The 12,759-nt window shown below is 32.2% G+C and overlaps 1 protein-coding gene and 1 long non-coding RNA gene across 2 annotated transcripts; both read left to right on the forward strand.

The window, feature by feature from the left end:
• Window positions 1–3,265: 3,265 nt before the first annotated feature.
• LOC143152997 (segment polarity protein dishevelled homolog DVL-3-like) lies at window positions 3,266–8,473 on the forward strand. The gene is made up of 9 exons (XM_076323699.1): window positions 3,266–3,838; window positions 4,843–4,912; window positions 5,380–5,632; window positions 5,783–5,965; window positions 6,074–6,284; window positions 6,430–6,558; window positions 6,668–6,882; window positions 6,973–7,464; window positions 7,776–8,473. Exons 1-9 carry the CDS (start codon window positions 3,678–3,680, stop codon window positions 8,087–8,089), a joined length of 2,028 nt encoding a protein of 675 aa, XP_076179814.1. The 5' UTR covers window positions 3,266–3,677; the 3' UTR covers window positions 8,090–8,473.
• Window positions 8,474–10,662: 2,189 nt separating this feature from the next.
• On the forward strand, window positions 10,663–11,702 carry LOC143152998 (uncharacterized). The gene is made up of 2 exons (XR_012993691.1): window positions 10,663–10,894; window positions 11,515–11,702. It is a non-coding gene; the product is annotated as an uncharacterized LOC143152998 (long non-coding RNA).
• Window positions 11,703–12,759: the final 1,057 nt, after the last annotated feature.

A 12,759-nucleotide genomic window follows, 5' to 3' on the forward strand; every position in this document is an offset into this window, starting at 1 on the left:
ATTCAGATAAGAAAAAGGATTCAACGCTGTAACCGTAAAGAATAACAACTAGCAGCTACAGAAAATATTCTGTACATGTAAAATAGCCATTTCATCTTACAGAAATTGGTGTTATGGACGAGATATGGAATAGATATTTCATTTTACGGAATTTGTTGTCACGCATACTGAAATACTAACCTCGTAAAATATCGGTAGCTTTGAAACGATTTCTTCGTTTCAGAACGGTGATTCACTAAACTATATTCAACTGAACCCACAAAGTCGATACATGTGGAAAACGATATTTGTACTTTTCAGGGTCAATGATATATCTCATCTATGATTATGATTACCACCAAAATAATTAATTCTCGTCGTGTTTAGTTTTCATTGTTGCATGTAATAGCGTTGAATTTTATTCTAGTCCAAATCGTTAATGCGTGTCTCCAAAAATCATATTCAATGCAATTATCAAAGTCGGTAATGTTAGCACGGTAAAGAGTCTTATTATCTGCTGTTATAATAATGAACATTTTAATCAAAAATTACGTACACATTGTACGATTGTACGAAAGATTGACGCATAGAAGAGATGATACGTCAAAAAGTGTAATATTGCTAAATCATTGGCGAATTAAACGTTACCTTATTTGGTATCTTTATTTCTCCCTATTACAACCAGAGATTCTACTTGAAATTTTTTATCTGAATTTTTCTTTAGAAATATATATTCCAACGAGACCCCGCTCACCTTGACTTAATTTGCCAACTAACGCTTCGGCGTGGGGTGTCATCATTTGTTCCGTGGAAATTAGCGTGATAAGACATGCCATAGGTTTCACGACTAATGAAGTGTAATCTTCACTTATTGCAATCTGATCGCTTTTAATCGCTATTACTACTTTCGTTCACTCTGTATCGGTATCTTCGTCTAATTTTAATATATTTTTTATTATAAATTCAATCGACATTGTGAGAAACGTTGGACCGATTTCGCGTCTTTTCTCCGATCTCTACCCGGGGTTAATTGTTACTTTGTCTATTTTGCAATATATTTCGGGTTCAGTTGTTGCTTGATTATAATGCAAATACATTTACTTTAATTCATTTGCTTAAAATACGTATTTTATTTCTGTTACAGTATCTTATTTGCAATTCCATTGCAAAGAGTGCGCCGCCGTGGAATCGACGCTGTAACTCATGGCAATCAACTCGAACAAATTTCAAATGAATTATCGATCAAATCTAATTTATTAGAACAAATGACACATATTTATATACAGATTTATATGTTTCTGTCCTTTTTTAAGTTTATCGTTGATCGCAAGCATAATTTTAAAAATGGTAGATATTAAAATTAAACAAGTGATTTAATTGAACTTTTTTCGACATCGATTTGAAACGAGTGTATCTTCGACAGTTTAAAATGGTGTTGTTAAATACTGGTAGAAAATTTGAATAGGAGATACTGAATTGACTATTCCTGTTCTACAACTTTGTCCTTATGAAATGTCGTAATTGCATTTGTATACATTTTTCTATATAATTATATTTTTCTACACAGTGTACCTGTTCTTTATTTTGATCGTTTTGCAAACACTTGTTAGCAAAATCTAAACAAACGGTATATTGAAGTTCTATAGAAAAGGAGGATGCGTAGGATGTGATTAGGGCGGCTCTCCATACGCGGCAACTTCTATATAGTGTGTAGTGAGATTTGAACAATCGATATTGCTCAATGTGTAATTAGTAATTTTATGACCAGTAACAGCTAGTAATAATACAATAATTAATTATATAGTAATTAATATTAACAAATTGGGTGTGATCGTTTGCAAATAGTATTTCATAAGTGTAACTTGATCGTTTGCGTCTAGTGTTTCATAAATGTTTCATAACTTGTTATAGAATTAAATAAGGGAAAGAAAAATTAAAGTTATTTCGAGTAAATCTCATAGAGGAAATATATATATATATATATATATATTACTTTAGTGATTAAACTATCTGTCACGTACGCACGCGTACGAATTTATGTTTTATAAGATATTGATATATGACCTCCTTTATCATTTTCGAGTTACTTTCAACATTATCGATTCGGATTATAATACAATTTTAGAGCGATTAAGTATAGAAATTAAAACTGTACATGACAAATGTAAATTATTTCGATAGCAATCAGAATTATCGATACGTTAGAATAGACGTTTTGTGTTACGGGAATCGGTGTCACATGATCTGAAATACTAACCTCGTAAAATATCAGTGGTTTTGGTGCGGCCTCTTCGTTTGAGAACGGTAATTCTTGGAACTATATTCACCTGAACTACCAAAGACGGCAAAAGTAGTAAATAGAAAACTTGTCCCTATACTTACATCGTTTATGGTTTTATCGTGTACTTCCTAGTATCATGAACAGCTTTCTTTGTTTCTTTCTTCGTTGTCTTCCTTTTATCTATAGTAAAAGTATAGTATTTTTTAAATTTTCTAAAGAGATATTAAAATCCCAAATGTTGTTAGATCTTCCTTAATACTTGGGCAAATTTTAAAAAGCTATTAGAATAGACGTAACTATGAAAATACTCTTAGTTTCGTGATGCTAAAATACTTCAAATTGCATCCGTTGTCACATAAAGTTGCGAAAATGCATAGAACTTTTTGTTAAAGTACTTTCTGACACTGATAGGTTAACGGAACCACAAACGATGTACAAAAGCGAGTTTTCTATGTTTACTTCTTTTATCGACTACAGTGGTCCAGTTGAGTCCCCAGAATCACCGTTCTGAAACGAAGAGGTCGCTCAAAACACTGATATATTACGTGGTCGGTATTTCAGAATATGCGACACATCTTCTATAAAATCTATTTTACACCACGTCTATGCTATATTTTCCTTAAACCTAAAAAATATATGCTGCCCGATAAATGTATTTCTTAAGTATTGAATGTTAGATAAATGATTGCCGAGTTTCGAAAGATGTCATGAAGAGAGAAAATATTTGAATCTTCGTTCTATCTTATCTGTTCTTTTTAAAGATCACAAGTCCAAGGGATGCAAACTTCCTAAGAGCGTACTTTGGAACACAAAATATGACTGTTGTAAGCGTCCGATGGACTCCAATCACAACTCAGAACAACTTTTGTGCCCTTCTGACTATCGGCCCTCTAGCTACGTGCAATAAGATTCAAAACAGTGAACGCAATACTCAATGGATTTCGGAACCCTTCGCTATCGTTAACAATGGTGCAGCAATGCCATCTGACGAGGGATGCAGTGAATGGTTGAAAGGGTGTAAAAATCGGTCTCGAGATTGTCTTTCTATCTTCGTTCGTTTCTAATTTTCGAAGGTACTGTCGAGTGTCGGGCCGACCGTCGCGAGTGTGTGTAATGTCGACAAGAATGTTGACGTTTAATTCAGCTCGTCGGGAGCAACGAGTACGTGCCGCGCGAATGTCGTGAATAATGTCAACAGCTTTCTCGTAACTTACTGCATGCAGTCGTGATAATGTTACGCGCGACAGAATTCACGTAAGCTCCGTGGGCTTCATGAGCGAACAATCCCCGTACGCGCGAGGGCTTTGGCTCGAACTGTGACGCGCCATATTGGTTCAAGAGAATTGTTCATAGTTAGTGGGCTTTGGGTGATTCAGTTTTTATCGCAAATGTACGTAGAATAACAGAGTTTCGGACGATGGAAGAGACTAAGATCATTTATCACATCGACGATGAGGAGACCCCTTACCTGGTGAAGCTCACCATATCACCGGAAAGGGTCACTCTTGCCGACTTCAAGAATGTCTTGAATCGGCCGAATTATAAGTATTTCTTCAAATCAATGGACGATGATTTTGGGTGAGTGTCACACCGATACGCATGTCTAGTCTATGTTGTGTTGCATATATTTCATGAGAATATGATGTCGATTGATATCATTGTAAGACTTTATCTTTCATCTTCCGAGGCAAGTCAATGGCCTACGATTTAAAACAGTATCCGCTTTCGTGATAGAGTCACATTTTGACAATTATCCTTTCGGCTGCGTGTATTTCTGTCAGTCGATTTGCGTCCATCTATCGGGAGCTTTAAACGCTAATACGATCGTTGTATCGTATTTTTACGCGGAGATGCAGTGCGTCCATACATGGCTATTATTACAAATAGAGGTGTACGAAATTATATTTTAAATAGTAGACGCCAAATTCGTTACGAATAAAATAATATTTCAAATAGAATATATAAACTCAGAATATAAAACGCTTTATTTTGAATGTTAAACTATATGAAATATTTGCACTGTAGTAATAAAAATTGCAAAAATACAAAGAAAAATAATATATTTGTGTTTAAAAACGGTCTAAATTTGTGGATACATTTAATCAAATGATTCTCACTTACATTTGTGTAATTCGCTAAAGTGCAAAAACAGTTTTGTTATTTGTAGCATATTCCTGTAAGTCCAAAATGGGTTTTTAAACAAAATTAATTTTTCAAATTGGTGTTCAAAATTCTCTTTCAACAAAATTTTTATTTTATCTTCATTTACATTGTCCCATAATTTGGGCATCGTTATGCCCATCATAAAATATTTCAGATATTTAAAAATAAGAAATAAAATATTTGACTTTCATTATAAAACTAAATTAAAATAAAATGTTTTCATTTTAATCTCTAAATATTTACATAAGTCATTATTTTTGTTTTATGTTTATGCATAAAATTTATTACTTGCAGTTAAAATCTTTGTATTATTTGTCTTTTAGTTTTTCTATATATGTTTACAATCGAATTAGCTACAATATTTACTTTATTCAATTTAAACAATTATTATATTACAATCTTTTTGGTCTTCTTAACAGTGTGGTGAAAGAAGAAATTGTAGATGATGATGCCCATCTGCCCTGTTTCAATGGACGTGTTGTCTCTTGGGTAAGATTATTAAATATATTATTGAAAATAAATATCAATACATTTTTTACTCTCATTTTTTGGCAAAGTTATGTCAAGCATGAATATGCAGAACAGAAATATTGTAACGGAATGAACTTCCATGATACTAATATCAAGAATTATAAATAATTAAGATGGTTAATATAAGTTTTGTGATTATCTATGTATCCACAAAACTTAAAAGAGAACAATTTTAATTTTAATTTTAAAGCATGTATATGGTAAACAATTTAGTGCACTGTATAAGTAAGAAAATTAAAATATAATTTGAAAGATTAATTACTGAATTTATTTTAGGATAGTTTTAGTATAATTTAAAGTTTTTCTTAAATCTCTATTAATGAATCAAAAAAATACATTTAATTAGGTACACATAGAAAATTTAGAAAGTTTAAATTAGAAATAAAAGAAGTATCTCATATAGAAATAAATTTATTTACCAATAGTTGGTGTCGGCTGAAGGCAGTAATGTGTCAGATGGTGCATCACAATGCACAGATTCTGTGGCACACAGCGAGGCAAAACATGATCGTGTTGATCATGTAACACCTGGTCATACAAATCGTGGTCCACCGCCACTTTCACACGATGATACTTTAACTGAAACTGAAAGTATTATAAGTAGTCGACAAGGGCATCATTTGCATAAAAGTTCAAGACATCATTCAGACAAATATGAAAAATATAATAAGTATAATGGTATGTTGTCGATTCTATTAACTTGTCTCTAATTGTTTGAATTTGTATAATTATTTTTATAATTTTATTTATAATTTTTTTATTAGAAATGATATATTGATACAAAATTTTTACTATATAAACACTATTCTCATTTGTTTATTGACTCAGGACTTCGTATAAACGGTCATTCAAAGCACAGATCAGGCCACGGTTATGAGACTGCTTCTATTTTAAGTTCAGATTTAGAAACAACAACATTTTTAGAGTCAGATGACGATGCAAGTAGCCGTATAACGTCAACAACAGGCAGACATACCAATATGAGTAGTACAGTTGACAGAGCTACCTTAGGTAAATCAATATCGCATAATTATTTAAATATGTTTATCTGAGAAATATATTTTATTACAAAAAGGATGTACGTAAATGGAGAAATGAATTTTTATCTTTACATATTAGATCGACGTAGACCACAAAGAAGACGACGTCACAGATTACCACCAATGTCTAGAACATCATCCTTTAGCAGTATCACAGACAGTACAATGTCCTTAAATATTATAACAGTTTCATTAAACATGGATACTGTTAACTTCCTTGGAATTAGTATTGTTGGTCAAAGTAATAAGGGTGGAGATGGGGGAATCTATGTTGGTTCAATAATGAAAGGGTATGTGTTTTATTTTAATGCAATGGTATTTGTACTGTATAAATGGCACTGTATAATGAATAATTACTGCAGAGTACAGAGCAAATATAGTTTTATTACTCTTACAAGTGTAGTGATTTTATTAAGCAAATTTTAATATTAACAGGGGAGCTGTTGCTTTAGATGGTCGAATAGAACCTGGTGACATGATTCTTCAAGTAAATGATATTAACTTTGAGAATATGTCTAACGATGAAGCAGTTAGAGTACTGCGTGAAGTGGTTCAGAAACCAGGGTATGTTTAAAAATGATGATATTTTGATAAATAATGATTTTGAGATTTGAACTCATAAATAGAGATTATAGCATTGTCTTGTTATGATGGATAAATATACATCTTTCAGACCAATTAAATTAGTAGTTGCAAAATGCTGGGATCCTAATCCAAAAGGTTATTTCACAATACCACGTACAGAACCTGTACGACCTATAGATCCTGGTGCTTGGGTGGCACATACAGCTGCTATAAGGGGTGAAGGTTTTCCTCCACGCCCACCAAGTGCCACAACTTTAACATCAACGTCAAGTAGTCTTGCAAGCACATTACCAGATACAGAAAGTAATTATTCCTCTGTATTAAAAATAAATCAATATAAGTTTCAAAAATTTTATTAAAAACAATAATGGGTGAATAATGCATTTCTACTAGGACCATTAGAAGAACTTCACCTTACAGTGAATACTGATATGCCAACAATAGTACGAGCAATGGCTCGGCCAGATTCGGGCTTGGAGATTCGTGATCGTATGTGGCTTAAAATAACAATACCAAATGCATTTATTGGTGCAGATGTGGTGGATTGGCTGAATACTCATGTAGAAGGATTTATTGATCGTCGTGATGCAAGAAAATATGCATCCCTCATGCTGAAAGCTGGTTTTATTAGGCACACAGTAAATAAAATAACATTTTCTGAGCAATGTTATTATATATTTGGCGATTTGTGTTCAGCCATGAGTAGCATGAAACTAGATTGCGATACAGTTGGGCCATTACCTCCACCAAATGCCTGGGACATGCCTTATTCAGGAACATACGCACCTCATTCTGCAACTGGATATAGTCCAATGCCATTTAATTTCACTAACGAACCAACTGTTTATGGTTACCATCGAGAAGAAAGTGTTCATAGTGGTTCAGGTGAGAGTTATGTTTGTTATGTTACTATTTATGATTAACTCTTTGCGGGTGGACAATTCGGAGTAAGAACGTTAGACAGGACGAGACTGTTTCGAAGAAGATAGCAGGAATATTATGTGTTTATTCATTTCACTTTAATTTAATGATTTATTACATAAATGTTTAAAAAATCAATTTCTGTGTAACGAGAATTTCCTGACGCAAAGTACTCTCAAAACTATAACAGTACATTATTGGGAGTATCCTGACACGCATCCGCAAAGGGTTAATACTGTAAAAGTTCAATATTTAAAAATAATATATTTTAACAGGAGGTAGTAGCGCAGGTAGTGAGCACATTTGCAAAGAACCTATCCATGATTTAAAATCCTGTTCTTCGGCGTCTGAAACCGAATTGCATATTCCTTCAGTGCCAACTATGCCGAATAAGAATTCTGGTAATGGAAATGGTTCTAATGGAAAGAGGTCTAATGGTAGTCGCAGTCGTTCCAGTGGTTCTGAACAGTCTGTGCAGACAGGAACTGGTTCAGGGAATCAACAGAACCAACAAGACTTATCTGGTAGTAGACAGTCATTTCGCATTGCGATGGGAAATCCTTGTGAATTCTTTGTTGATGTTATGTAGATGCCGGTGTTGTAAATAGATGAGTTATAAATTTGAAGAAAGATATACAATTGAACGTTTTGAATGAATACTTTGAAACATTTTATTCATCGGTTTCATGAAAAATAAGATTTTACAAGTTCGTGTGAATATTAAACACAGTCTTTATACTCTTTTTAATACTATTTTCATTATCTCCCTTCCAATAACACCAATACCAAACAAAAGTTATATGTCTAGTTAATGCATGATTTCTATCACTTGTACATGATATTTCAAAGTATTTATTCGCTGCCCTATGCGATTTATTTTTCAGGTTTATGTAATTCATACATGAAGTTTTAACAGTTTGTTTATACATGTCGTCTCAACTTTGCATTCCATCTTGTACTATGTACTTCACAGTAATCATATTTTTAAAGTTTGTCCTTATTGAGAATATTTTAATATTCGTTACAGTATTTGCATGTAAAATGTAAATGTATATACTAATACAATTTAAAGAGATTGCATCAAAATGTAATATTTAAATTCAACAAAGAGTAAAACAGGTATTTTTTATGTCGTAATAATGATAATGTCGTTTAGATTTCGACTCCTTTTTTAAACTTTTATTCTTGTAGCAGTTGATCCTGATTCATCTATTGTTTTTACTTTCCTATTATTTGATCTGTATAAATTCAAAAGGGCTATTCTTAATTGTATACTTATTTTTGGAGTAATATTTCATAATGAAATTCACATCTATAACTGAATCTTTATATAAGTCCGTATATATAAACGAATTAAAAGCAGAATCGTGTAATTGCACCTTGCTGTGAATAAGTAAATCTGCAATTTCTCGCATGAGATATGCAATTGTTGTGCTGAAGTCTAGTATACATACAGTAATAGTGAAACTAGTATAATTACTATGAACGAAGAACTCAGTATTTAATTTCGATAATTCAATATTATATATACACTATACTGCACGCTTTATTATAAATATTATTGTGGTGTAATTGTTAATGTAAAGCACGATCGCACAAGAAGTAGAGCACAAGCATGGTCATGTAAATAACACAGATTATGTCAAAGAATTTAAGTAATGAACATTGCAATAATTTGATAAATAATGCATGTAAATTATACTTATTTTATAAAAAAAAAGGTACGTATTTTTATTAATATTTTTCCATTGCTTGCGTTCTAGGATTGTCTACGACAATGGGGCAGCTATTTCTTTAAAATCGAGAGGATATTGTTTCAAAATGTTAAACGATTCACTAATTATTGCTTTTGCAAATGCATTTTTAATGGCAATTCGCAATGGAAACAAAATATATATGTACAAAGAAAATATGCAATAAAAGCGTTATTGTATATTGGGCAATTATTGGTGAATCATTTAAGCTACATGGTCCGTGCGCGAAGGACATTTTTATTGTATTCCTACTAATTCAAGTTATTATTTGGATAAAAGAAATTGTTTACAATTATGTTATGTGGTACTGCATCACAGGTTCGACAATATGTAAATAGAACAAATTATGCTCATATTAAATGTGCCATCTTATCAGTGTTAGAAGTACTGAAAAAACTGCGACATATAATTTATATACATGCTTTCCAGGTGTATGCATTTCTTATTGTTTATATTAACTGATGTCATCTTATCTACATACGAATATCTTCTGCATCTCACATAAGCTTATTTAATTTCAACAGACTTTGTCACGTTTAATTGCGTCTTGCCGTTGCGTTATTATATAAATTTTTATTTAGCATATCTTGTTATATCTAAATAACGTTCTTTTTATAAAATGCCGCTAGAAAATATTTGCATTCGATGCATATAATGCATCGGCGTCATAAAAGTATAAGATTACTTCAAATATGGTGTAATGTTTGTTTCAAACATTTCATACTTCTAAAAAATTTGACATTGCCTTTTGTAACAATTTCTCTAGTTTTTGTATTGACACGAACGATGATTTCCATTACTTTCTTAATGTTTATAAAATATATAATCTAGTGGATATTATCAATGTCTTTTTATATAACATGCAGCCATGTTTGAAAATTTCATTCTGTGCAATTTTCCAAAGCAAAAACTGAATTTTCCATTTTCTTTTCTTCGGCATCTTATAAGTAACAATGAATAAGAAGTTGTCATATTATCACGGTAGAGAGTAATATAACGATATTTATATGTATCGCAAAACGATTTTTCTTCTGCAGTTTGTTAGGTACTCGATGCATATAGATGTACATTCAAAGAAGTTTCATTGGAAAATTGCGCACTGGCATTTAATTATTAATTTCGACGAATGTTTTCGTTTTGATAAAATTATTATGTAATTTGATATTTAAGAAAGTAGTTACGCAAACTGATTTATCAATATCATTATGATACCAACCATTATATATTATTCTGTAAAATATATACATATTTTATGTTGCAGACAGGTTGTACAGTATGTCTGAGAAACACAAAATCTGTGTTTGCAAAACGACTGGATTTTACTTGTTAAAGACGTTAAAAAAGGAAACAAAAAGAAATGCAAATTTTGTGATTCACAGGCATATTAAGAATTTGGTTTATTTTATTTTCTATTTATTGTGCCGCTCTAAAAGGACCTGCTGCTTTACTGTCTAACATACAAACCGACTCAATTTCCTTTGCAACTCACGTTGTGCGCATGTGGATTACACCATGTCAAAGACGTAATCGAGTCATTTTTGTGCCTTGTGCTGCGCTGACGGTTGATGCAGAACGGCGTATGCACGAGGAAACTCATACACAGACTAGCGATTTGGACAACAATAGCAGAGACAATATCTGTGAGTGTATTTTATTTTGTCACAAGGAGTGATTCCGCCACTCGTTCTTTCTTTCTGTATCTTTCTTTTAACTTAAAACATTAGAGAGTAATCTGTATCTAATATCTCATATCAACATAGATCGATTACTATGAGAGTATTATTTACTTAAATGACCATTAACTTCTTATTTTGTTGTTACAAGTATAAGTTTTCCCTTATGTTAGGTACAATCAAAGAAACCATTCATTCGTCTTAGAATTGTCCACGCTCTAAGATAAAGCTGACTAACACACTGAAATGCATCTTCAAACCTGTTTTGACATTTTTGCACTCTAATTGCTTGTTTAAACAAATACAGCATCATACGAGCATCCGTATCTGTACAAATGCGAATGTGTCTACATAACTTAGTAGTAGAACACTCGATTCGTATGTATTTTAAATAGTTTGTAATGCTCTTGCATAAATTATATACAAGGCAAACATGTAGTTTTGTACCTGTACATGCAAATCTCTGTTACCTTGGCAGTTTCATTATACTGCACTGGGACACTCCTAGACATAGTATGTCCTTTTAGTGCAGCTAAGCAGATGCCATGCTTCTAATCAAAACATAAGACACTATTTCTTTTTTTCAGACGAAGAAGACATTTTGGAGTACCAGTTTCTGCATAAGTGAAGAATATTTGTTAACACAATACGTATACGTAACAGTGGTAATAGGAGTTGAAGGGGAAGTTAAGGTACATTTCCACTTGACTTTAATTAGGTGGACGGAAGTAGCACACGCGAAACATATATTTATATATTTAATAGGCCAATTTTGATAAAATGTCATAGAAGGTAAAGAATCTAAACTCTCGTATAATTTGTAATGGCTATACATAATAGGGTTAAGGCCATCGAATTTCATGTGGTATTCAGTATCACTACGAGAATGTCTATATCCACAATCTGCATAAATTGAAGAATTTTGAAAAACGACCCTTTAATGCAGGGTGCATGCAGATTGAAAAAAACTCTTCATTACTCGATACATGTATTGTTTTATTCATCAGCGCGTCGTACACACATATTCAGCGATATTGTTTTTAGTTTTAAAGGATAGCGACGAACCTTTGTATCATTCGTCGTGTGTTCCTAGATAAGTCGTGAGCCTTTTATTTCCAAAAAGGAATATTCCACAGAATTGAATTATATTATTAATTACACCGTATAAAAAATATGAGTATAAGAACGTCAGGTCTACGAGATATGAAATCGAAACTACGATCTAGCGTATATTGTAAGGTAAACGAGAAAAAAGTGAGTAATACGAAAGGGTATCCACAAAATTCCTGATTTATCAGTACAACTTGCGACTACAAATAAATGCGCCTTTTGTAACCAATTGTCAACCCACGCTACGGAAATTAATTAGTATAAAGCATACTATATGATCGTAAAAAATATTATTTATGCCTTAACACGTAACTCTTTAGTTGCTGGACTCGCTGATATAGCATTCAGTCTGTGGATGTTCAACATCGGTAAATATGTTTAACAAATACAATTACAAGATTTCCTCGCACATCTGCCAAGGGTTCGAACCTTTGCATCGAAAGGGATAAGAGTATCGTATAAAACTTTTTTATTTAAAGAATAATTTTCGCAAAAAGTCTTATTCGATGATTTTATAATTTTCCCGTTGATTCAGTTGTCGTCTAATTCGTTTACTTTGCTTTATACTAAATAATTGAATGTACGATACATGTACGATTTTATTTTTACTACTCATCCATTCAATCACTCAATATGAAAGGCAATACGTAAATAAATTGTAAAAATAGGATTGTAAAATTGGTGGAACTTTCTTCTCCGGTTCTGTGTGCGAGTTTATGTGA

This window comes from Ptiloglossa arizonensis, chromosome 12 (genome assembly GCF_051014685.1).
Source record: "Ptiloglossa arizonensis isolate GNS036 chromosome 12, iyPtiAriz1_principal, whole genome shotgun sequence".
Lineage (NCBI taxonomy): Eukaryota > Metazoa > Arthropoda > Insecta > Hymenoptera > Colletidae > Ptiloglossa > Ptiloglossa arizonensis.

Excerpts from the sequence above, each read along its gene's own strand:
- LOC143152997 (XM_076323699.1), top strand. The coding sequence starts at position 3,678 with ATGGAAGAGACTAAGATCATTTATCACATCGACGATGAGGAGACCCCT. Across the intron at positions 5,966-6,073 it reads AGTTGACAGAGCTACCTTAG|ATCGACGTAGACCACAAAGA; the intron begins GTAAATCAATAT and ends TTTACATATTAG. Across the intron at positions 7,465-7,775 it reads AAGTGTTCATAGTGGTTCAG|GAGGTAGTAGCGCAGGTAGT; the intron begins GTGAGAGTTATG and ends ATATTTTAACAG.